Consider the following 27747-nt stretch of genomic DNA (forward strand, 5'->3'; position numbering starts at 1 on the left):
ATATCAATTAGGCATCACATACAAGAAGTATAATGATGCCCAATAAAATGAAATCCAGTAACACTGGAACCTTCCAAAATTAAGAGTGCTGTATATACAACAAAGATATTCCCTTTTAGCTAAAACTTTCTTTTTCTATATCCATGAAGTTGCATATTAATACAGCTTACACCCATCAGAAAAATTAAAATCCCCCTTTCTGCAATGTAAATCAGGTCACAGATTTAAGACATTAGTAAATACATTTGTTGTACATGCTTATCTAACAAGACAATAGAACTGTACATTATGTGAGCAAAGATAAAATACTATTTGTCACTAACATTCCGGCATAACAACCAAATAGTGACAGAGACATGATGAAGCCTTTTTCATTAATAACTGTAATTTAAAGAAATCCATAAACAGTTACAGCAATAATTTCCCAAAAGTCTAGACTAAAGGACATAGATGCCTAATTCCCATTTTATTCTATTGGATTTGGGTGCCCAAATTCCATTTAGATTTCTTTAGAAATAACACCTTCATAGATTTTAAAGCTGAAAGACATCATTATGACCATTCAAGCTTGGCATGCCTATAAGACTAGAGAAGTTCATTTAGCAATTCCTGTATAGGAAATTTAGTGATTTCTGATTGACATAAAACAGCTTTCTTTAGAAGCACAACCAGTTATAGTATCTGTAAGAAGTCTAATATGCCCTTGCTAAACTAATCAAATGGGGAATTATGTTTCAACAGCAATTGAAAAAATTCAGTGCTTTAAAATAACGAAGTGGGGAAAACCCCGTAATGGGGAAGAACACTCTACATCCCAATAAAGTTGACTCTTGCATTATGACTTCCTTCAAAAATGTTCTCTCTAAGCTGAGAAAGCTGTAGTCAGACATACCCATTCCAAAGTAACTTTTTTTTTTACTTTTGAGAGATAATAGTCATTAAAAATGCATTACTTTTTTTACAGCTTAAGCTGAAACAGATACATAATTATATATAATTTATTAAAACACATAAATCAGGTTTCCTTTAGTTCATTTCAATAATTTAAATAATGAAAACTGTAAATATTAATATTAATATTAGGTACAGTTCAGTAAGTACATTTTAAATGAGTTGGGAAAAAAAATCTATCATTTAAAAAGAGGAAAAACTACCTAAAAAAAGAAGTTTTATCTAGAAGTGCTTAGTCTTAAAAGGGCTGCACAATTTCAGCCTGGGTCATGTTAGAACCCTTCTGGAATCCAGAGATACCAGTTCAGTAAAATTACTCTAACTAAAATCCAGAGAGGGTTAGTGTTAAGTAATAGTGCATGCTTAAATGGGCAGAGGATGTTTAAAAATATTTGTGATTTGCTTTCATGAAGGTCTGGTATTCCTGCTCTTCCTCATAGCTACTACAGTACTTACTGAGAAATCAAGGGACAAATGTGGAGTCTTTGAATTACCAACTCTTCCCAAATATCCTTCCAATGCACCCATTACAACGATAGAGGAAAATGTTAGCTTGAACCCACTTAAGTGGAGAAGGAAATTGACGTCTACAAGTTCATCGACAGGTGTTCAAACCCTCATTCTCATTACTGCACATTTGAAGAAGTCCCTCAATTCTTGCTAAGAAAGAAAGGTTGTGCAGAGTCTGAGCAGCTGGAGCTTCCCAAAAGCTGTTTCCAGTGCTTCTGTTCTTAAGCTGCAAGAAGCTGCAGTTAAGATATGCCAGCCTTAAAGGGGCTCTCAAGAGTATTCCTGATTGCCCTGGCCTGCACTGACAGCTACATTAGACTCCAGCTGGTAAAGACTAGGTGTCTACACAACAAGGCTCTGAATTAAATTCTAAAGGGCATAATTTCAAAAATTATGAGTTGCAGCACCTTTTAGATACTCAAACGGTTATTTTTATCTCACTTACTGAAGGCTGAAAAATAATATTGCAGGTTTTAAAGAGGACAGCAGTCACACTAAGTGCTACCTTTCAAAGTACAAGAGAAACCATGCAAGCGTTAAAAGCAAGATATTCATCAGTGCATGTTCTAACTTTGTGGTAAGGTTTAAGGATAGACTGGTACCACTGTGTTTCACCAGTGTTCATGATAAACAACAAACCTCTTCTTTCCTAGATATTCCACAGAGTAACAATAGTTCCCATGTGCCTTTTTATGCAAAACTCTAAAAAGAGAAGTTCATCATTCTAAGTAAAATTAAATGAATTAAAATATTAATTTCTTACAGCCATCTCACTGAAATACTTCAGTTTCTCTTCATACCTTCCCATCTAACACTTCCTTGTACAGCAGCAGATAATGACAACTGCACATACACCACCTGAACAAACCAGCTTGCAGAACAGGTCTTAAAGCTGCAGTTAAATACAGAAAGTATAATGTTGTAAATGTTGTGACATCAAGCACCTTGATATTCAGTGTAGAGGAATCAATATAGAGTTGGCTAAACACTGATTTTATTTCTATAGTTAAGTATCTATTTTTTCTTTTCAAGATACTCCCTTATCTTAAAGTTACCTATGCAATATCGAAGTATCTACTCCTTCAAATAGCCATTATGCAGTATTTTCCTTTACTGAGCATAAAGGTAAATCTTAATTTCCTGAAAATTTTAAACATTTGCTCACTGTTATCCAGGGAAAACAGGTATTTGTTTGCATTTTATATCCATTTGCACAAGTGTAAATGACTGCACAGAACGGGTAAGGCAATTAAAAAAACTACCAAAACCTAGCAACAACAACAAAAAAAAACCCCTCCATATAATTTCAAACAGCAACAAATGTGTTCTGGCCATATGTTTTTATTAAGAGATCTTTACTGCTAACTTACTCATCAAGTGAATGACAAAAGTGTACTTCGTGTACAACAGCTTCCATGTCTTCTAATCTAGAGAAGCTGTGGCACTACAGCTCTAATTTTTTCCCAATGCAGAAAACACTTATGTGCAAAACCCCTGATTTATTATTGACTTAGATGGATTACCAAGCTGTGCTTCCTTCTTTAGCCCTGAACAAAGGCTAAAGTTCATGCCTTCACTGAGTAGCAGATGTTCATGAAGTCTGACCTACTGGGAGAGGAACATGAACATGAACTCTAACTTCAGCATATTTCACGGTTAGACACGTGCTTGACAAAAGCCACTTTCAAAAACCCCAGCAAAAATAAAATGTTATTTCACAGGAGTGTAATACAAAGCATCTAGTTCACTCTTTATTTACCCAATATAGAAAAAACATGTGTTTCTGGCCTTCTTATTTTTCTAATTCCTGTTTCAGTATAATAGATTTCTTACAGCTCTTTGGAAAACACACCCCTGGATTGCTTGAGAACAAAACAGAATAGTGCATCATTATGAGCATTTCAGATTTCCAATAAGCTAGATATAATGAAAGCCTGTTGCAAGATTAGCTCTTGCCATTTAACTCCAAGAAATGGCAACAGTCCCTTCAGTGTTGAAGACTAGAGGCAAGTAATTCAGTAACAGAATAGAATAGTATAATTTTATACCAACATTCAAATTTAAGCTAAGCTAGAGATAATTAGAAACTGTTATAAGATTAGAACTTACCATTTAACATCAGAAGATTGTCAGTCCCTGGATGTGGATAACTCAAGCGACCTTAAAAGAAAACAAAAAGCAAAGAACAAAACAAATGCAGAGGTTTTAGCTATTATGCTAGAAAAAAAGAATGAAAAATCACTGCTTAGAATTTGCCTAAGGGGAATAAAGAGCTAATATTTAACTCCAAGCACATTAACCAACAATACCCTTGACCCAAGTTAAAGCTGACAAGAACAGACTTCTTAACCTTAATTCTCTGGTCATAAGATCTGCAGTGTACTTTGGGATCAGCTCCAATAGGATAAAGCCACTTTTTGTTTCATGACACCCAGAAATAGTGCTGACTACTTTAGTCTTCTCTTTCACAGCAACTAAGAATAACTGCACTATGCACATTGCTTAACAGAGTGGCATTTCTACAACTTAATGCTTCTCTACTCAAGCAATTTAAGAAAAACCATGTTAATAAGAAATAAGGCATGGAAATTTTATTAACTGATTTATGACTGCATCTTGGTGTATTTCATACAACCCTGGTATGTAATATTTTTCAGTAAGTCTAGCAACATTAGAGCAGTTGCTTAATTACAGATTCAATAAAATTAAAGACTATTATAGATAAAATTTTCAGCATTTTAGACTGAATAAAAACCATGAAAACCTTATGACATTAGAATTTTTCAAGAATTGCATTTTACTACACCAGTGGCATGTTATACATTAGTATTTAAATGAATGGTTTAAAATGCACAGCTGAAGGGTCTGCTCACGAAAAATTCCTTTATACTAAAGAAGACTTTCTTTTTTACAGGAAGCTGCAAACATACCAGTAGTGCACACTGACCTACAGAAACATTTACAATAACTGCTGTGTTTGGAAAATCTGTGGTTGAATGTGCAAAAAACTGCATTGCTATCTATCTTGCTATTCAAATATACTTGCTTGGTTATAATCTGAAGGACATTATATATATATATATATATAAATTTATATATATTTATATATATTTATATATATATATATTTAAGTCACAGTATTCATATATACACATATATATATATATGAATACTGTGACTTAAACATCTAAATCTTTTGAAGGAAATGGGAATGCTTGTAGAGGCATAAAGAACCCAGTCTGGAAGCAATGGGCATGTAGAACACACATATTTTTAAAGGGTCATATATATGCAGATGGCTTGCAAGAAAAAGAAACCCCAGGGGGAAAAAAGAAAGAAAACCAAATCAGCAAGCTCCATATTAAAGCTGTCTAGCAATTCTTATAATACTCTGTTTGGGCCTCTACTGCTGGAAAACCCATGAGCTTAGCAGCAAGACTAGAAATTTCTTTAAGTAGTTCTGAGTCCCAAGGGACATCTTTGAGGTTAAATAAAAAAATATTTTTGTTGTAAACTGTAAATAATAGGGTTCAGGTTTTCCTCTTCTCCTTTAAGAAACTAACATGGTAATTTTCTGCCAAAAAAAATAATTTGAAAATATACACATTGCAAACTCTGAAATGTAACACTTCAAAATAGCAAGATGAAGATAATTTAGGAAATTTTGTTCAGCCTTATTATTTACAGGCATTGTGGATAAAAGATTTTTATACAGCTATGAACTATTTGTCATCCCACAGATTTTATTATTGTAAGAATGCATGGTATCAGAACACCTGCAGATTAGGTAACAACAATCTGTTGTTGAATTTGGAAGCACTGAAAGGCTAGGGCAGACTCCTGGAGAAGGGCACATGAATTCCACCCAGAAGGACTCTGCCTCCTTCTCTAACAGAATCTTTGAGTAGGCTTAGGCAAAACACTAAACACAAAAATCTTTGTAGGAGACTCTGTCTTTATGTTTTTTTGTCTTCAAAGTGTCCAGTTTTAATACATTTCTTCTGTTATACTGAACATCTACAGTTATATCTAATGTTTCTTGGAACTATAAAAATTCTACCCTTCTAGCAATGCATACTGGTAAAACAGACAAAGAATCAGGAAAAAGGCATCTTTAAATTGCACTCTCGGAATTGGCACAGCTCAGCCTGGTGTATAATAAGTTACTTTGCTATACTTCTTAGGTTTTTGCTCTATCAAGGCTAACATTCCTTGGTCTAACAGCAACAATTTCACAAGATCACTGTCATATCATGTTTATATATATTGCTATAGCAATACTTGCAACAGTATGAGGTGGTCCTTGCAAATCAGAATGTTGTATTTATTGAGAATAACAAATGAAATTGTGAGACATTATCTTAAGCTTCTTTGCCTCCGTGGTGGCAGTCTTTCTCCCTATCTGAATTCATCCTCTTTTCCTACTTAGCAAGAGAGACAAAGGATAGGGTTTTTTTCCTGCAATGATTTCATAAACAGTCAGATTTAAGGCCTAGTAGGAGAGAGAAGCCCACAGGTGTCAACATCTGGAGAAGACAACGTCTAAAAAATAGTAAATTCTAGGTTTATGCAATTCTGCTTTTGCATTCTTTTGCTTTTTTTCCCTTTATAACTTCACAAATAAGCTGCATCTGAAACACATATGCCAAGCTGAAATAATGAAGGACTTCTCACTGAGTGGAAGAAAAGGACGGCACCAGGCAGCTGGGCCCACCACTGCAGCCCAAAACCCCATCTCATTGTTGGGAAGATGAATTTGCTGACTCAGAAAGTGAATGATTTCAAGGTTAGAAAGGAAAACAACTAACACAATATTCAGTACACTGCTGTATTGAGACTTCTAAGTTTTATTTACATGGGTATTTCAATGAAATCACACTTCACTGCATTCTTGTGAACTAAACCCCTGTATTTGCTACCTGGTCTACCACTTGGACATACAACTTTAAGAACATTTTAAACATAGAATGTTTGCTTACTTTTTCAATATGCAATCCCTACTACTTACTTATAATGTTAGTTTAGGTTCTTATCCCTCAGCTTAATCTGTTGAAGTAAAATGAACTGTTTTCTAGGCTGTCCACCTGAATTTCATGACATACATAAATTCAGAACATTTCACACATGGAATTGGGTTCAAGATCAATTTTATGCAGTGCTCAGACTACAGTATTTTTGAACAGGTTATTCTAGCTACATGGACATTTACTATATTAAACCTCACTTAAAATACCAGTATGTAGAATACAGAATAGAGAAGATGGGAACACCATCTTGTAACAATTTACTTCGCTCCTATCACATACATCTTTCTATCTGGCTATTTTCACTGTATGTGGTTTGATGTATTAAAAAACGATACCATTTTAAGAACAAGGCACAAATCCTCTCTAATCCTATGCTGCTTCAATGTCAGCAATCTAGACCTGTATAAACCATTCAATGATCTTCTAGCAGTTCCAGTGGACTCCATCTGCTTAAAAAAGTAATAATAATAAAGATGATTTAATAGTTTAAAGTCAGCTACCAATTAGTTAGAAAATATCTAATATTGAAATAATAGACTTAGTTCACTCCTGCAAAACGTAAAATAATTTATTCACTACCTCTCTACAAAACTTGTCTATGGATCCAAAATTTGTAACCTGTTACTATCTGGAACAAATAAAGTGCCTAATATTACCATTCTATATCAGAAAGATCATCATGTTACAGAAATTCTCCATGCAAACCTGAACTTGCAACTTCACCATGCTACTGCTAATTACTAAGTCTCATGTATCGTGGTTAAATTGAAACTAGCATTGCTAAGAAGCAGCAGGTATGCCAGACATTTCTTATACAACTAGAGTTCTATTAAATCTAGACTCCTCTTACTTATCTAAATGTAATTAATATTAACAGAACTGCCTGGCTCACACAATGCACTCTTCTGTGAGGACAGAAAAAAATTAAAAGCTTCTAAAAAGTTTTGGTGGGCCATTATACCCACTGAATCCAATTCAGAGTCTTGCTAATACAAACATGAGGAAAGAGTAACGAACTTAGTTTTAGCATTTCTGCAATCTCATGGTACTGACAGGGCAAAGAAAATTTAAATTTTTGTAAACTTCTTCTTGGCATACTCATTTTTTATTTTTAGGCAAATTCTAATCTACTTTCAGAAATGCATACTTTTTATTCCTATTTAGTTGGAGGAATCCCCATATTTAAAACATTACTACTTTAAACATTACTGACTCACAGATTCACAAGTTCCATTTCATGTCTAATCTCCCCCTTTTTAAAAAAGGTCTTAATTTTTGTATGAAGAAACTCAGAATCAAAAATTCCTTACCCCTTTTCCTTTTTTTCAAGAGATCTCCTGAGTGGAAAAAAAAAAGCTTCCAAGTAAAGCTTTTCCCAGTAAGAGTGAATGGCTGAGGATCACAGCAGTTTGAGAAAGCGCAGTTTCTGGAATCAGCGTAGTTAAGACAACAGCACAAACCCGTGTTTGGACAACACCTAGTTACAGAAAGCCTAGAGACTGCATTTCCCAATGCTTGCGTATGAACTATGCAAGTCAGAACAAGGCCAAATGGGTTGTCTTTGATAGTCCATGTATTCAGACAAATCAGTATATCAGTCTTAAATACATCCTTTTATCAGAAAAAGTTTCTATGAAAAAAAGAAGCAATGTGTATGTAAGATTTCAAAGCCTTTTATGTGACAAGGGAGAGAATTTTTTCCTCTATATTTTTTCCCAGCTTCAGAAATCCTTTTCTTGGCACAATTTGAATTACTCTAGGAAGAAACTGTACAGCTTTAAACTTTAGAGCTTCATAACACAAAATATAAAACAAATGTCTTTGAAAGAAAGACAATGCTCTCTGTGCCATAATCTTTACTAGAAAGATGTTTAAAACAGCAGGTAATGAATTCCATTAAGTCAGTCTCCTCAATACTAATATATAGTGCATTGAAAATGTAACAACTGCTTCTAAGCTTTCTCCATAATCTGTTTCAGCCCAAATGCATCGTCTTCCCTGCTTCTTGACAGCAAAATGTATTGATATTTAGGGGAGCAAAAGGAGAAAATGGAACACCAGGTATACAAGTGTTATGTCTGAAGAGTTATTCTAGCAATACCTCTATGTGTCAGGCTATCAGTATTTTAATTCTTCTCTCAATTGTTTTAAGAACTATTAGAAGAATAAAAAGGGTGTTTAAAAACAATGATATAAAAATGAATTCATTTAACTTCAGTTTTTATTTCACTGGAATTGAATGGATGGGATAATCTTAAACATTTCTTAAGGACTTGTTATGGAATGCATTTCAAGAAAGCTGCATGGGAAAGATTAGTTTTAATATGATCAGTATTTCTGCTGCAATGACTAGTGAAGTCAAACATCTTCTCTCTATTACTCTACCTTGAAAGTATCTTTTTGAAAGCTAAAATTTTCTTTTGATCACATGTGTTTTAATGACAAAACTTTGTCTAAGCAAAGCAAAAACTAGTCATCTATAAACAATTTTTTGGCAGGCATAAACTTAGCTTTCAGTGAGTAATATTTGAAATAATTTTTTTCAAGTTCATGAAAGCAAAAGTGGGGAAATTTGACTCACTCCTAAAATGGATCTTGACATGCAAAACTTGAAGCTATGAGCTAGTACACAGACTGTCTGTTCTGCATTGTGCAAAATTTGAGACAAGATGCTTAGTCATACTCCAGATATTGTAAGCAGCTAAATCTGAAACACGTGCTTAAAATTCCAGGGACTTTCATTTTACTGCTGTGATCAGATATAAAAGATGCATTGTTTTAGTGTGCTTATATTTACTTGAAAACTTGTCATAAAAATATTCCCTAGTTACAAAATACCCTTTAGTTGCAACAAATATGTTATATATTAACAAGAGCAACAAATACTAACATTCTTAATCCTGTGCATTCTGCAAGCAAATATAATGGAGTATTATGTAAATGTTAAACTTTCTGTGGTAAAAAGTCACAGAGACTGATATAACCAAATTAAAGTTTCATGGCTGGCAGAGAAAAGACAAAAAAAAAAAAAAGTTAAAGTTGGTCAGAAATTACAGAAATTCCAATTAATGGTGAAAAAAATCAGAAGACAGTAAAGAACTAAAAGGCTGATATACCACAACGTGACAGTAAAGAACTAAAAGGCTGATATACCACAACGTCTCTTCCACCCATTTTCAGTCTGTAAGGAACATTTCTCATGCCTTATTGTTAATAACATAGCAGTTTCAGTTGAAATCACATCCACGGAGAAAAAATATCTTATCCATCAACTTAAATAGCAGCACACAATTACTCTAAATTCAGTTGGCATATGCATTGTTCTCTGGCACTCAAACAGAAAAATGGGTTTCCTTTGAGTGCATCACTATCTATGGCTTCCATCTGTTTTAGTTCAAACATAAAACTTAGCAGAATTTTCACTGCAAGAACATCACTGTTTAACTGTTAAAAAATTCTCTTAACTGTACACTGACACCATATTCTTATGTCCCTAGAAAACACAGATGGAAACTACTGAGTTTTTCAAGGAAACTACTGAGTTTTTCAAGGAAACTACGTATGAACCAAATTAACTTTCAAGTCTTAAAGCTTTATCTTGTCTTACTCTCCTTGCAAAATTATTATTGGAAATACATAATTTTCATCTATTGTAACACAATGAAATACAAAGAGATGAATAAAAATAAAAATTAGGATTTTCTGTGCTCACTGTGCTTCTGAAATCTCTTCTGTTTTACAGAGATAAAATTAAAACAGTGAGATGGCAGGGGGAAGCAAGCAACCAATTCCATTTGTAGTGTCAGCATGTACAGAAAGAAGAAATAGACTGATTTTCATCTTCAGGAATGTGAGAGGTGCCAATGGCAGTATACTGCAGTAGAAGATCTGCATTCTCTAGCTTTATGCCTAACAGTAGCTTCCAGACAAGGAAACAAGTAGTAACCACCTGAGTGTGGCAATTAAAAGCAAGAATCCTCTGTAAGAGGAATGATGCAGCTGGTCACCTCATCCTTGAGGAGATATGCATGCTTTTAGCACATGGCAGTCACCACTGGGCTAGCTGTTTACAGGTTTCAAACCTTTTGTTTTACATCATGTTTTACAAACATGTAGAATAGATAGAAACTGAATTTAATAATTGCTAAAATGGAATTAATTCTCTCTGGGCCATAACAAAGAAAAGATCAGACTTAAAAACACCTAAGAAAATTTAATTTTGGCTTCCACTTACTTTAAAGTCGAGTAAAATTAACAGTTTAAGTAAATGCTAGATACTTACAGATGCTTTGTAGAGATTTTCAGCTTGGGAAAAAACTCCAAACTTTAGGCTGCCTATTTTAAATCTTAAAATACCATTAAATGCTATCTGAATGCTACAGGTCTTCCAAGTAATTACACGGATCTTAAATCATGAGCAGACTAGCAAGGCGTCCTTTAAATTAGGAGAACAACAGGCCTTTCTGTGCTAATGCAATATATAGTTAAGTACAGGAGCCTCTAGAAATTGAGAATGGATGGGAGCATATAATGCTGCAAAAAAAATTGATTGTTTTATTTTTTTTCAATTGCTTCAATGCAGAGACTTAATTTCTACAACGCAATCCTAAAGTCTTGGATAATTTTAAAATTAGGTTGTGTTAATCTAATTAGAACATCACAAATGAAGTAACATCTGATCAGCCCAAGTGAAACTGTTTGGGTTCCCCGCCCCAATGTTCAATAGTAAATGCTACCTGAGAAAGTCTGGAAGAACAGAATTCACAAGAGTGAGTTAATGTACAGTGAAAAGAGGAGTTAAAATGGAAGCCCACATATGCTAGCTATATGCTTACTGCTGTGGCCAAATGATTTCATAGAGCTCAGGACTGTAAGAGGAACCAGCATTCTAAAGCGAACTGTATTTCTGGACTTCTTCAGATTTGGATGCATTAGTATCTTCCAGTAGATATGAAAAAAATATTTAAAAGGACAAATCCTCATTTTATCAATTGACAGGTTTTTTTTTTTTTCAGCTTTCACTGTTGAGAAAGGAAAAATTATCTGGCAATATTTGGAGTAGTTTGTTTTAAGTAACTGTGAAACAATGTTTTCAGTAAAAGACAGCTTAAGATTGACTTTTCATTTGAGCAAAAAAATAGTTCATTTTCCATTTTAATATGAACTTAGAATCTAAATTAACAATCAGTATTAATTCAAATATGCAGAATGGATGACCCTTTTTTCTTTACTTAGCATAATAACATACCTTTAAGTGGATCATGCTCTGCTCTCATAATGTCAATAAGGGAGTTTTCCAAAGAGTGCATATTCAGACTGTCATACATTCTATTTCGATCCTAAAAGAAAACAAAAGCCTTAGTATTGGTATACAAATTCTGTAATTTTTAAACTAAAAACTTGAAAGGAAGACACAAGTTCCTTCTAACAGCTGCCCACTCAGACACTCTGAAGATGAAGGACAATGATACAAAGTAAGATCTAATTTTATTAACTGTAATTTTAACAGCATCCAAATATAAAACTAGAGATGCAGTGTGAAGAACTCTGTGTGATGCAGTGTGAACAAATGCTGTGTATGCATTTGACAGCCTGTGAATGCCTGTTTCCTTCAAAACTGCTTGAATCAGTTCTAGCAATCCACAGCACAGTTACGCATTAGCTGATTAATGAAGGAGACTAATGTCTGTAAGAGTTCAATTCATTTCATGCACAAGTAAAATAGTGAGGAAGGTGGGGAACTACAGGACAAGGACAGTGATGTCACACAGAAGAGCATTTTCTTGGTGCTTGGCCAAGTGCCTGGCATAGGCCACCGGCCTCTGCCGAGGCTGTGCTTGCTGGCTTCAGGGCCTTTGCATACAAAGACTTGAGTTACAAATGGTCAACCCTTAATGGTTAAAGGGTGGAAAATTAAAGCTAAACTATGACAAGAAAATATCACAAATCTTACTAATACATTATCAGCCTTACAGAGGACAATTTCTATTACACATGATTATTAGGAAGTTACCATACTGTCTTTATAAATATTTTCCCTGACAGTAATAAAAGTTATTGAAATGAACTGAAAATGTTTTAACTGCTTTTGTTTTACCCAAGACATTTTCTCCCATATTTTCCAATACACCCAAGTTACAGACACAGAAAAAAGATGACTGCTATATTCTTTGGTCTTTCTGGGATACACTTTAGAAACTGAAAATAGTTTGTGTAAAACTATAATCTCTTCTACTTTCAAGGCTTCTGGCTAGACTGTACTGCTGCACTTAAATCCTATAATTGTGCCTTAGTTTTACTGTGGTCTTCATTCTAGTAATTCAGCAGAATAGGATGAAATATATACATCCCAGGACTGGTGAAATTCCCTAAAGACGCAGCCATACATTTAGTATGTATCTAATAGGGACAGAAGGTATATCCCACACTCACTGTGACTTTCCATGACAGTTCAGCAGAACCATAGATTCATTTCAAATTACTTCCCTCTGCAAACAGGTATTCTTCACATTGGAAGAGTAAAAAGCACAAGTTTTGGAACAGAAGTTTTCTATGAATCACACACTACAACTTCTGCTCAGCTTTGCCATGATGAAACCAGGGTTTCACTTTCATCTTTTAAAAAGTTTAGTCAATGTTGGGATGAAGAGGAAGAAGCCTTTTTCCCCATCTCTCTCTATCTCAAACAGCTATTAAGAGTAATGGGTTCCTGTTGAGTAAGCAAACTGTTAAAAAATAATGAATCTGATCAAACTAATATTTCTGGAAGCACTCAAACAATTTTAATGATAAATTAAAAACGTAGGTTTCTCTTTGTCTCCTGCCACATCCCAGACCAAATGCCAATGACACTTCATGAGGCAATCTTCAACCTGGTTTGAGTGCAAACAAGTCACCATTACTATTTTAGTTCATAGTAACCTTAATTTTGGGACTGGCTGGCTTTTGTTCAGTTTAGTTGCCCTGAGAACCACTAAAAGAAACTGAAGTGACTAATCTGCTTCCCTGCCCTTACAGGTTTGTTTCTCAACAGCACAATGAAAAGAACCTGCTTACCACAGCAAACTTGCTTGCTATAGAAGGTATGACCAGTGACCAAGCTAAATCTGTTCCCTACTGTCCCCTAGCATTCAGAAGGTATCTCATCAGGATTGTTAATGAAGTCTTAAATTGAGTTTACGGCACTAGTTGGTAGGTAGTCAGTGCTCTTTCAAAAACTAACACTGAGTAAAGACAAAACATGTTTTGCTACCTTTGTAGCTGATAAGGGAAAAGAACTAGTATTGGTAAAAACCAGACTGAACTGTATATGGTGTTTCATCTTTGTAATAGGCTCATTACAAATTTTCTTATTTACTTTAACATTGATATATACATATGTGTTGAGGTAACACATGACTGTCTGGGAAATGGTCATTATTACAAACTTGATGACACTCTGTAGAGCCTATACGAAAAGGCTCAGCCATGGTTAATTCCTAGAACTGGGCTACTTGGTCCCTAGATCTTACAGAGGAATGGAAAATTAAAACACGGAACATGTGCTTGCAATTTATTTGTAAACTGCTCTACTGGGTGACATGGTGCAATAATTCTAACTTGCATCATTTAGAAAGTTCTGCGTATCTAAAGCAAAAGGTCTTGCTCTGCTAGAAGCAGAAGGAAAAATAAGCTTTTCCCATCCTTTTTAGAAAGTTTGTGGTTGTTTCCTTGAATTGCATTACTTAATTTTGGGCAGTAGAAACACACAATGGGCAGATACCACACAATATTAAAACGCTGTGAATACACTGAAGTACAGCAGGATTTAAATATGAGAATTGCATTCTGCTATCCCACTAGCCACACATCACACTACCCTATCATGAATTTGGGTACTGTCTTGGTAATCAGTGCTTCAAAATTTTAATCTCTATTCCAAATGACACTGATGAATTGCCTGCTGTCTCTAAAGGAATAAGTAATTCTTTGGGTACAAGGTTCATTTTAAACCTTTGTGCAGCTCGGCTTTATAATGCTACAACACTGCTTTGAGCTCCCCAAATACGTACATCATATCTTTCAAGAGAACAGTTATCATCTATGCTAATAGGAAGTTTTAATTTCAAAGCAGAACTTAAAAGTATTTCAGTGTGGTGTGTAGGTCACACACCAGCCAGTATTTTCTAGAAAGGTCTGAAACAGGACAATTCCACTACAGCAGGCACTACTAAATCAGAAAACTTCCATTACGGTTTTGGTCAATTTTTAGGACAAGCACAAAAAGGACTACCACAGAACATGATTGTTCCAGATCTCCATGCATATGGAAACAGCCCCAAGAATTAGGATTAGCTGTAGTTTCATTATTTCAACACAACTGATACGCAGTTATCTTCTAAACCAACCTGGATCTACTTTTAAAACAACATGGAAGTAGTCCCAAAAATTAGAACTATTTCCATGTTGTCTTAAAGACAGTTTCAGATTGTTTTGGAAGATAACTGCTTATCAAGCATGTTGAAATAATAAAACTAAAGATAATCAGTAGTGCAAAGACACTGATACCTAAGCATGTATGTTAATACACGTTTTCTATCATTCTGACCCTGGAATTGTCAAAGTTGAATTCCTGTTAAATATTTTTCATTTCCTTCAGCTCTGTGGCTCATCAGTCCTGTGCTAAGAAGTAAGTGAACTCTTGTTGTGTCAGAAGGTCTATAGCTCAGTGGAATGTCACAACATAATGTTAGCTTTTTTCCCCTCAGAGCTGATAGTTAACTTCTCCCAAGCACTACAAATTCTCAGACTAGTTTTTTACTTTTAGCTGTCTAAATGTTTGACTCCTGTTTGATCTACCTTTCCCGTATCAGAATCACAACTGCGGACTGAGTGATATGGTAAAGTAAAACATCGCCTATGTAAGAAAGATTACAGAAAATGGTAGTTACTTTAGGAATAGGAGAAGCACAAAGTATCCTTCCCCACAGAATACAAGTGCTAGAAGGAGCTTTTGACAATGTCATGCAAAGTACACCTAAAGAGTATGCATTTGAGAAGTAGACCCCAAGCCATGCATCTGAATATGCACGAATGGGAGAAGGGCAGCTTTCTCTGAAGAGCAAGTTTCAGTACTAAACTCATGAACAAATAGTTTTTCTTGGCACATTCTGCTTAGGACTGCTATACATACCCATGCAATTTATGCAAAGATTATCCTGTCTGAGCATTTGCAGAAACTGCAGTCACATCTCTGAACTTATATATTGTCACTTATGCATAAAGCAAATTCAAGGACCAAAGCTATTGAGTGGTGAATAATTGTGCTTATTTTTAACCACAAACACTACTTCATAGTTAAGAAGTTTGACACCTTTGAGTTTTGGAAATATGTTTAAAACTACTGATTTGCGGGACTACTTGAAGTAAAAAATTAGAATGCTAACAGAGGTATTAAAATCTGTAAATGGTAATACCTTTAAGGAATGATCTTTACATGTCTCTTCATATTCTAAAGAAATGTAGCACCATGAGATGGGAGCTGAAGACAAAAGTCTTAAAGCTTATAGTCATTGAAAGTATGGTCTTACTTGGCTACAAAAAAGACTCCAACTTTGGCCTTGATGAATTAACTGAGTTTGTTAAAAGCTAGATTAAATAAGCCTTTTTAAAACTGCTTCCCCAACTAAAATATTGACAAATTCCAGTTTGTTTCATCTTAAACCTGATCCCTGAATAAAAATGTGCTTTAAGACTAAAATCTGACAACTGATTTAGTAATAAACTATCTACACTTTAAAAAGTACCTGGATATAGTATTCAGTGTTAATGCTAGCAGTAATACATACATATTGTAAACATACATATTGTAAAATACCTCAACTACGATCTAAATTTCAAGTCATTCTCATTTTACTGAGGATATACTATAATCATAAGCCCCTGTTGAAACCATAACTAGTGTAAATGAGAAACTAAATATGAAAACCTATTGGAACTACAATTTTAGCTCTATAAAAAAAGCAAGGAGAATGACTTAAAGTCAACATACAAAATTGCTTGGTTACTTTTCAGTGTCATTAGTGGTAAAGATGAACTAAAGATGTCTGGTAGACATCTGTGAATGGTCAACCTGACAGCAAAGTATTTGAAGTTAAAGTGACACCATCAGGTACGTAAGCTAACTAAATTGAGCCTAAAATGCACCAAGAACAGGTCCTGTGGCAAAGACACACCCACTTCCCAGCTACATAATCATTTAAAAATGAACAAAAAAAAAAATCCCAGTACTGGAGCACTTCTACTCAAGAATATGTATTCATAACCTGGAAACAACCAGACACCAGACTATGTAGATGACTAAAGTCATGGCAATCTTGACTTACACAACAAATTTAGAAAATTTGTATATTAATACTTTCAATGAAATATTTAAAGGGACATTGAGAAATCTGAAAGAGAAGTTGTTATTCAAGTTTTGGGCTTCTCACACCCCTGCCCCACATCCAGAAATATCTATACTGTCTTGAGTACTTAAATGCAAATACATCAGCACATACAGCAAATGTACTTTTGGATGAATCTAAGGTGAGAACACATTCATTTTAACTCAGGTAACAAGGTGAGGTAAGATACCCATCATATACTCACTGCTATACAATCATGGCTGTGAAATATTTTGTTGAATTTTTCTAACTCTGATTTTGTATTTTGACTGCTAGAATGAGCTGTACAACTCAAGAAAATTTAAATAACAGGAGGAAAGTCTTGTATCATATGAAGTCATAAAAACACTTGCATGGTAAGACCTACAAACTTCCCACTAATTGATTGCTTTGAATGGCTAATCTGTGTAGCTCCTAATACTATTTATTCAAAGGTTTTGATTCTGAAATTAAAAGCATGGCCATAGGCCACTTTCCCCACTCAGAGATAGCCCCAGTATGGTCCTCTAACACAAATATCTGTTGATGTGTGTTATTTTAATCAGTCCCAGGCAATCAATCACTGCATTAAAAACTCTGAAACTGTTTTGTTCCAGCCTCAGTAAAATTCTAGCCCAGTAAAAATAAACTGGCTTATAGATCAGTGTTTGGACAATTATATTACTCTGAAGAGTAAGAAAGCTCTGCAGCTAGATAATCTCAGTACCTTCAAGTTTACCAACAGCTGCCAAACACTCAGCACTTTCGAAAAAATGGGCCACACTTAGACATTTAGGAGTCTAAACACATCAAGAACCCAACTTTAACAACCTACTCTTCACCTAATATTTACTAGTATGTGTATCATCTAGATTAGCCATTGAAAATGTTAAGCTTTATGAAATTATACTAAAACTGTCACATTGAAAATTTGAAATTTTCCAAATGCAAGTGATTCTAAGGCAGAAGAACATGACAGCAGCTTAAATTAAATATCTAAAACTAATACCTGTTGTGACATGCAACCTTAAACCTAATTTTGTTTCTCATGTAATTTGTTTTCTTTGAAAACTTGAGCACATTTCAAAAAGAAATAGAAAAATAAAAAATTGCAATTGTGCAAGATACCACCTCACCATACCAATCCCCAGCTGGAGAGCTATGTTTAAACACAGACTAAGAACACGCAGCTTTCAGGACCATGAACATTACAGAATAAACAGGAAGGACAAATCAAGGTGAAAACCATCCAGAAACACAGTGTATTTCTTTAATTCAAAAGAGACAGAAATTAGATTCATGTTCATAGAATGTAGTGTTTTTATTAGAACAAAAGTAGTTTAACACTGATATGTAGTGTTAAACATTTTTAACAGATTTTAATAAGATTATTTGCAAGATGGTAAAAAAACTAAGCTTGCAATCAAAATAGAGTTAGCAGAAACTGCAATTCTCAAAAAAAACCCCACAAAAATGTAGAAATAGTTAATTATTTTCCTCATACATGCAGTGTAAATCAAAAAAGTGGATATACAAAAAACTGATTTCTGTCCTTGGGTTTTGTCCACAGATAGGCCTGTAGTATGTTTTGTGGGGAAAAATACTTGCATAAAAGTTTAGAAACATATTTTCAGCTTTGTACCCTATAATTGGGGACTTTTTTTGTACTTTAGGTCAGGGAATAAAAGAGACTATTCATGTCATCTGACTTCTTGAAATGCAATGTAAGTGCCTAAAGTGGAATCCCAAGGGCTGTGTAAGGTCAGTGGTGCCAGGTACGATCTTCTAGAGAATTAGATTATCTAAATAAGGAACCTAGATTGTCTCTAAGGAGAGAGAAATAGGCCCCTCAATTAAATGCTTAACTTGTACGGCATCAATACTCGACAAGATTTCTAACTGTTCCTTTAATGATTTAAGTGCAAGGCAACAATCCTTCCCTATATGAAGTACCTACAATGGTGGAAGCAGGATGGCTGAACTTAGACAAAATTACATCTACAGGTTTTATGTCTATGAAAGAACTGTATTTGAAGCAGTTTGTATTATCTTAAAATCCTGAGAAAGGCAGGATAGAAAAGCTTCTAACAGTGAGGCACATAAAAAAAACTTGGCTATATGCTTAATTTGCTCACGTTTAAATTAGTGTTACCATGATGTTTCATTATTTTTATTTAAAACCAAAACAAAATGCTGAACTTGTAAAAAATCCTAAGAGATGTCTTTCATAACTTCTGCAAGCAAAGGCAGCTTTGCTGCAACTAATATGGCCATTGTGAATTCAACTTCATATGGGATATGTTTCAGTTTTGACTAAGAAATACAGAAAATCGGCTTTCATCCCTGTAAGCAATACTCATAATAGTTTACTCAGTTATCAGTAATGACATTCATTGTCACTTGTATTTTAGTTTAATGTCAAGAAATGTTTTTTTTCATCAGAACTGATGCCAGTTCTATTCTGGGGCCCACCTAGCAATGCAAACACCAAAGAATAAAGAAGTTTGATAGAAGGACAAAGCTTCAAATTTGTATACAATTCCCCTGTGGTTTATCATGTTTGCATGAGGTACGTGTTTTTTTCAGAAAATGGATGAGTAGCTGATGTGCTGAATGCTATCTGGGCTTTGCAAAAATATACAGCATTTTTAAAAAATGGTAGCTGAATGTTGAAGATTACACAAAGTCCCTGAGAGCACTGGCTTTTTAAAGCCAGTTTTTAACTTGCTAATTTTGAGCTAGCTAAAGTTGAGGAGAGAGGTGCTTTGTCCCCTCCCTTACAAAATTGTTACTGCTGTTATCCCAGAGAAAAAGGTATTCTGTAGAATTGTGAATGATGCAGTATGTATCGAATATGCATGCTAAGATATGTTTGCTCTGTGGAAGCTTGGAAGAGATAGGTAACTTCTACATGCACATAAATACTTTTGTGCTAGACTTTCCAAACAGCACAAAATTTAATTTGTACTACTTTTTTTAGTATTTTCTGAAATCACTACGGTATCATTAAGAATCCTCAATCTAAATACCACAGCCTTTTATGGAAGGAGACAAGCACAGTACAAATCAGCAAGATGGGTGTTTGACAGCATTGAAATTGCCAACAAGTTCTGATGAAAAGAAGCACAAGCTCTAAGCTCTATTTAACTTTTTCAATATGACTTGCTAAATGTAATAATTATCACAAGGAATTAATCATATAACAATAATGTACTAACTGAAAAAAAGAACATGACAGTGTAGCAAAATAATTTATGGAAACGTATAGTGTTTCCACAATAGGAGTAGATAACATTGCAACCCTTCAAAGAGGTTTATTTTTACTGTGTTCTGCAACTATGGCTTTATACATGTCAGGGAGATTTAAGCACAGACAGACCAACAGCATAAATATAGCCAAACAGGCCTATTTAATTGGTGGGTCCAGTGCTCATAGGTGTAACCAACAATTACGATTGCCCAACTTCTTACTTTGATATTATGCCTTAAAAAAATCCCCCAACCCTTACACAGAAACATTAAGGTATTATAAAGTTAAAAGGATTTCTTTCCTAGCTTATTACATACAAATTACTTAGATGAAAGCCTAAATGCAGAAGACGCTTGTTTAGACATAAAACGAGTTCACCGATACTTGAAAACTGCTGTAGAAGCTTCTGAAAGTTCAAAGTATTGGTCACATGGACTTGTAAGGCATACTGGATGAGCAAATACATTCACAACCTGTGTGCTTAGCCATGTATGAATTCCAGTGTATATGCTAGAGCAGTTTCAATGTATGATGGCATTAATATTATTAAATCTGTTCCTTAGGTTAATATCTTTGGGACAGACTTCAGTATTTACTTTCTACTGTTTTTGCTGCCCTGCTCTGCAAAGCATTATCTATTTGCAATCTGTTTTCCTTAACAGAACACAATTCCTGAAGAATACCACATTTTTTCCCCCATCTTTCTACCCACACAAAAGACAATTCAACTACAATATTCCAGCTAGCAAGGCTGCTTCATGGAATCTGTCTTGACAGTATCAGGTCCAAATGTATATGTTTCAGCAGAACTTTGGCAGGTCCAAAAATCAGGTAAGCGTCAAAAACACCACAAGTATCAAAGTGCACCTGAACAGAGTCAGGACATGGCCTCCTGTACCAAATTCACCAGAAAAATGGTATGAAAACCCAGAACTCTAAAGGGAAGTCTGATCCCAAGGAGCACCTTTGGTCACTACTTCAGCTACATAAGCATTAGATTACCATTTATGCAAATACAGCTCAAATCTGTCACAATTATGACAAATGAATGGCCTCCACTAACAAGGAATAACTAAATTAATATAGGTAAGAATGGGAAAAATAGTATTTTACCAAGAGATTACTGAGGGTGGAATTAAGTGACTTAAACGTCACGTAAGATGTCACTGGCAAAATTCAGAAGGTGAATCCAGATCTTTAGTTCTAAGACACATCCTTCCATTTAACACTTCTAAATCACAGGGACTCCAGACAAAAAAAAAAAAACATAAAAGGTGCTACAATGTGGAGGAAAAAAATCTTGCTGACACACTAACATTAGCCTAGAATACCAGTAAAAGACGAACATGACAAAGATTTTAGAACCATCTACAAAAGTAAGAAAACCTAAGTAGAAGGACATAGCAAGCAAAAAACACCCTGAAGTTTAAAGGACTTTATAAGAATATGAGCCTTACCATAGGCAGAAAATACTTGCTGGATTAAACATACTATGTTTTATTGCTTCATCAGTGCCTACAGTTTGTATGTTTTTTGACAATCAATATTCTTATTAAAATGTGAGAATCATATATTGCTGAACACACTCAACACGTGGGGATTAATTGCAATTTAAGACTAAAAATAATACAGAAACACAATTGTCAAACCAAGTATCAGGACTGCTGATACACTGTTTAGTTCTCATGTAAAATAAATGAAGTAAAAATGCTATGCAAGACTATGAACACACCAGGTATACCATCCTTACCTGCAAAGGAAGGAGAGTATTACTGTTGGTGTCAGTTCGGAAAACATTATCTTCAATCCACGATTTTGGTGTCAGTGATGGAGTAGAGCGAGTAAATTTAGGAGGAGCTATGACATTACCAGAAAAGGGCTTCTTCAAAGGAGAGATCTGGTTCATAGTTCCTGGGATTCCCATGGTTCCAGTTCTACGATGGTCTCTGCCATGCATTCCTCCCCAGGATATATTTCCTGTGCTCCAGCCGCTGCTTTGATTGCTCCAAGGCGACTGCTTCAGAAGAGGCTAAAAAAGAATGATTAATTTCTATTATTCTGAAAATACTTGAAATTGTTTTCTACTTAAAAAAAACTCAAAACCCCAAAACAACCTACCACCAAGTAAGCAATGTGTAGAGATTGCTATAAACCACTCTCTTCTGATAACCTGTAAATTAGCTACTGAAACAAGGAAGAAAACACAACTTCATTAAAAAAAAGAAGTCATTCCTATTCCCCCATATGTCTCCCAAAAAAATGCTGCAGTACTTGTGCAGGCAATTTTGATTATCATTTCTATCATTTTAGTGACTGGTAGCATTTTTAAAGCTATGCAGAAGAAAAATTCCAGGGTGTAAAACCAATTTCCAAAAAACCCTGAAACCAGTTTTTATCATACATTACTTGCTATTGTATGAGATCACTGCAAAAGTAACAGAAGAATTTCAAATATATAAATTAAAAATTATTATTAACATAATATTTCTATTTCTACTCAGTGAGTAGTAATATTTCACTACAGAGAGTAGAAATTTAAAAATTAAAATGGCAGATTTAATTCCCCCCACTCCAGTATTTTGAATATCATTGTGTCAGTATTACCATATAAGAGCAAGAAGAGCACTGACTACTGTAGAGAGAATTTGTTTGAAGGAACTATCTTAACATTTCCATTAAAATGCATTATTCTGAAGCCACTGCTCAAATGTTTCTGGAGTAATGAATGGAATAATTTCTGGAGTAATGAATCTGTGGGATTCAGCAGGGTGTACTCTAGAATTTTTTTTGATGATTTCTTTTCCTATCCAGATATGATGTACCTTGCACCTACCTAAATACACTTTTAAGTGCACTATATTCTCTAATATGAAAATGGAAGTAGTTTTTAGAAAGACAATTTTTAAAGGATTAAGTTTTTATTCATAAGAAAAACTTCTGCTAAGAAGTGACCTATAGTGGTTGACATATTACCAAGAGGTAGACCCACTGAGCATGACTGACAGTGAAATACTGTATTTATCTTTAGTAGTCTCAAATCTGACTGTTCTTGGAAACGCTTTTCCTCAAACATAGAAATGGAGTGGAGGTGTGTGTGATGATTCTAAATTCAGTTCTGTGAAGTGAAAACACAGTACTTTTATCTCTAAGCTTAGCTGCAAGCAACCCTCAACCTGCATTCTAATACCTTAAAAATTTAAAGCATGTCAATATGCTATGTATCAAGTAAAAGAGAACTTTCTGAAGACAGAAAGATAAAATTGTAACAACACTCCCACCACCCTCACCCTCAGAAAACAAACCAAAAAACCACTAAAGCCATTCTTGGTCAAGTGACCAGGAAAACATCCTATTCTATATAATTATAGATAATTATGCTGTAAAACTTGAATACTTGCGTTGGAATTTTGGGAGAGGCAGGCACTCTATTGTGAAACAAACCTTAAGAGATAATGCCAAATGTTAACAAGCCTCTAATATTGCTAGCTATGCTGTCATGGCACTGCTTAAGTATACCCACAACTTGTAAGTGAGAGAAAATTCCTGTACACCTCACTGTTGGAGAATTGCCTGGAATTTGTTTGAAGAATGTTATTATAAATGTTAAGGACGAGTAGCTCCTAATCATATTGCATCGTAATCAGTTCTTCAATAGGCACACTATGTGAGATTCCAATTCTGATACAAATGAACCGCCACTGATTAAATCTGATCGGATTTAATACCAGAATGAAAAAAGAAATTAAAATGAGGCCTGTGTAACTTCAGCCTTTCATAAATGAGCAAATTATTGGAGCAAAATGGGAATGCAACAACAGGTAATATTAACACGGATTTGCTTCTCACTGATTTCTTATAATATTCTGTTCCAGGAAGAAATGTAAACTTCCATTTTAACACGGGATTGTTAAAACCCTCGATTAAAATCGGTTACAGAACTTGAAACACTCCGCTGTCCTCAGATACACATTCAAGCAACGTCAGTCAAAAGCCCTGAAAGGCAGCACGGTGTCAACTTTCGCATCTGATCCTCCTCTCGGCGACCTGTGCCCGTCCGACCGAGCCCGCCCGAGGGCCAGCCCGCGGCTGGGGAAGGGGCTGCCCGGGGGGGGGGACGGCGCCGGCCGGAGCTGTCAGACTCATTGTTCCGGGGACACTGCGCCCGCCGCGGACGATTCGGGGGGACAAGGGGGGGCGTTTTGACGGCGGAAGTCCCAGACACCAACAGGAGCGGTTGAGCTCTTTTTTTTCCAAGCGCAAACCCTCTTTTCTCGTCCCGGGTAAAACCCCGGCGTCCCTCGGGAGGCGAAGGCGCACCAAGGAGGGCAAGAAGAGCCACCCCGGCACCTGCCACCCGGAACGGGCGGGCAGAGTGCCGGGAGAGGGGCGGCTGCTGTCCACAGACCGCTCCGGCCCGACCCCTCCGGCCACCGGGCGGGGGGCGCAGGTGCCCTCCCTCCCGCCGGGCCGGCCCCGCCCTGCCGCCGCCGCCGCCGCGGTCCCGCCGGGCTGTCACCGCGGCGCAGCCTCGCCCGGCGCCGGCGAGAACGAAGCCCTCCGGTTGCCGAGGCCGGCCAACCGAGGGCAGCGGAGCCTCCGTCCCTTCCCCGCGTCTCCCTTCCCCGCCCCGTGGCTCCCCGCCGCGGCCGCCGCCCGGTACCTGGTGGTGGTTGTAGGAGTTTCTCTGCTGCAGGAAGGCGGCGGCGGCGGCCGCCGCCTGGTGTTGGTGCTGGAGCTGGGGGCTCACAGGGGATCTCCGGTTCTGCTGTTGCTGCTGCTGCTGCTGCTGAGGTAAATTCATCTGCGGCGGCGGCGGGGGGGCGGCGGCCGAGAAGGGGCTGCTGAAGGGCCCGGCGCAGGGGTTGTGAGGCGACACCGGCGAGAAGCTCTGGAAGAAAGCGGGGTTGATCGATGACGGGATCCCCGGGTAGAAGCTGGTCTCGGACTCCGGGCTCGGGGGTGGCATCGCGCTGATTTGCCCGCCGCCGCCGCTGGAGACCGGAGGCTGCTGCGTCTGCTGCGGAGGCGGCGACGAGGTCTGCACCGACCAAGGGGTGCCGAAGCCGGGCAGCGGCGGAGGAGGAGGGGAAGCCGCCGAGGAGGAGCCGCCCCCGCTCTGGTGATGGGGGCTGGGGATCTCCGGGCTCTGCAGGCTGCTGAAGCCAGAGCCGAGCCCGCCGGGCAGGAGGTTCCCGGGGCTGCCCAGTAAGTGGCTGTTCGGGGGGGACTCCATGGGGGGCAGCTTGGCTCTCGCCTGCAGATGAGGAGACGAAGGCGGATTCACGCAGGAGGCGGCGGCCACCCCCACATTGGGGTCCGCGGACGCCGATCCCCCCGGGCAGGAAGGGGCGAGCCGCTCCAAACCCCCCCTGTCCGCGCCGCCCTGGTGCTCGGCGGGGCCGACGGGCCGGTGGTGCGAGTGATCCCCTGTCCGCGGCGGCTCCGGGGGCTGAGCGCTGAGGAGCTGGAGCTGCTGCTGTTGCCTGTGCTCCTGCTGCTGGTACTTGTCAGTGGGGTGGCTGAACTGCTGCTGCTGCTGAGGGGGGTGGTGATGATAGTCTGGGGGGTGGTGGTTATTCAGGGGGTGGCTGCTGCCGAGCTGGGCTGGGCTGCTGAGCTGCTGCTTAAACTCTTTCCTCTTCTGGCTCAGCTGAGGAGGCGGCGGCTGTGGTTGCTGCGCTTGCTGCTTGTTTAAATCCTGGTGGGGGCTGAGACAGGGTTTAAAGTCAGAGGAGGGGTGGCCGAGAGGGGGGTGTCCCGACGCGGGGCTGCTGCCCAGCCTCTCGCTGCCTGGCTGCTGCTGCTGTGTCACCCCCAGGAGCAGCTCATCCTGCATGTTTTGATGATGCGCAGCAGCGACCGCTGAGAAACAGGGAGGGCAGCGGCGACCCGGGTGCCGGGCGAATCGGCTGCAGCGGGCGGCAAGGGGCAAGAGGAGTGAGGCGAGGCGGCCGCGGCCGCTCCGGAGAGGGGGAAGGACCCGGCGGTGGGCAGGGGCTGAGGTGGCCGTCTGCGGGAGCTTCCCTGACAGCGGCTCGGCGCAGAGGTGAACCCCCACCTCAGCACACTAAAGAGACAAAGATAATTAATAATCTTTGTGGCGAAGTGTTGGGGGGCGGGGGGAGAGTTTAAACACCCGCCTATCGCAAACCACTATGTAAGTCCCAAAATAGCTTATTTATAGAATAAAGCTCTCTTCTTTCCCATCAACGCCACTGTACTGCTTTAAAAATATCGCAGCTTTTTGATACAAGCCCATTTTTATCGGAGATTTCTTTTTCCTTTTCGTTTACTGGGACCCTCGGTTAGGCGGCCCTTCCCGCCTGCAGTCGCACCCACAGGGATCCACTAGATCAGGAACTCGCCCGGACAGGTCACTGTCCCCGGACAGAAACTCCTCCGTCCGACCCCCCCAGCCGCCACACCGCAACGCAGGGGAACAGCGGGGCATTCCCGGGCCTGGCACTGGCGGGGAGGGAAGGAGGGGTGGCTGCCGGTACCTCCACGGGGCAGGCGACCCGGTCTCCTCAGCGAGGCTCCTGCCGCCCCCCGGCTGCCCCCGCCCCGCTGCCGGCTCGGAGCCGCCGCGGCGCCCTTAAGAGCGCCGGAACATTCGTCACAGTGACGTCACGGGCACCGCCCCAGCCCGGCGGGCCCTGGTAATGAGCCTGTGGGCCCGCCCCTTCATGAATAATGCATCAGGCCGGGAGCTCGCCCGCCCCCCTGGCGCCGACGAGCAGGGTGGGTGCTACCACTTCAGCCAGAGGGAGGTGCCAGCCCTGTGGGCCTCTTGGGCAAGGAAGTTTCTCATTTCTCAAGTTTTCTCGTTTCTCATTGGGCTTTGACGACCTTTCTATCATCAGGCGAAAAACAGCTGCAATAAAGAGATTTTATTTCGTTTTGCGGCAGCGGCTGCGATCGGCTTTTATCCCAACAGAAGGGGCAGGGGCAGCCGTGACGTCGGTTTCTCCTGCCGCCTGCGATCCCGTCAGGCGCTCACTCGGGGCGGAGGAGAGGGCGATTGCCCCGCCTCGCGCGCCGCTCATTTGCATTGACGCACGACCGCGCGCCATGGGCGGGGCGGGGGGGGTTGAGCGCGAGCGCGGCGGCACGAGACGGGCCGGGTGTCAAGGCCCCGCCCAGCCCCGGGCTGGCCCCGCCCCTCCGAGCGCAGTCAGGGGTGCGCCGTGTGCCTGTCCCTGTGGGAGCGGGCTGCGGGACTGTCCCTGTCCTTTTCCCTGTCCCGTGGGGCACTGTAGCGTCCAGAGCTCCCGCGGAAACATGGGTTCGTCACCCCTTCCTCGTCACACACCTGGAGCCTGCCAGCAAACTTTGTTTGTTGGCGCCTCAGAGATCCACGGGAGCACGGGTGGAACCCGTGCTGAGGTGTGGTGGCACGGGGTGGTGGCTTCTGAGGTATTCCAGTATCAAAGGCGGGGTTTTACCCTTTCCATACAGTGGAAGCACACATTCTTGGCAGCTGTTCAATGCAAACAAATTAACAATTTGGCACGTACAGATGTAACACTGATGTCAATGTATATGCCCTTGAAAAGACTAAAACCGGCGGCCTCTCTGTGCTCTGGGAAGGCTGTAGCTCAGCAGT

The 27747-nt window shown here is 38.8% G+C and overlaps 1 protein-coding gene across 2 annotated transcripts in view; it reads right to left on the bottom strand.

Annotated features, from left to right (window-relative positions):
• Window positions 1-26045, bottom strand: part of CPEB2 (cytoplasmic polyadenylation element binding protein 2) — a 50916-nt gene extending 24871 nt beyond the window's left edge. Inside the window, exons 1-4 of one of the 2 annotated variants that reach the window (XM_053941976.1) lie at window positions 24802-26045; window positions 21892-22170; window positions 11737-11827; window positions 3571-3621 (exon numbers count right to left, since the gene is read on the bottom strand). In XM_053941976.1, the coding sequence (XP_053797951.1) occupies window positions 3571-3621; window positions 11737-11827; window positions 21892-22170; window positions 24802-25977 (1597 nt within the window). In that variant the 5' untranslated portion in view covers window positions 25978-26045. The remainder of the gene's footprint in view (window positions 1-3570; window positions 3622-11736; window positions 11828-21891; window positions 22171-24801) is intronic. The other variant, XM_053941977.1, reaches the window with a different exon arrangement.
• Window positions 26046-27747: the final 1702 nt, after the last annotated feature.

This window comes from Vidua chalybeata, chromosome 4 (assembly GCF_026979565.1).
Source record: "Vidua chalybeata isolate OUT-0048 chromosome 4, bVidCha1 merged haplotype, whole genome shotgun sequence".
Classification (NCBI taxonomy): domain Eukaryota; kingdom Metazoa; phylum Chordata; class Aves; order Passeriformes; family Viduidae; genus Vidua; species Vidua chalybeata.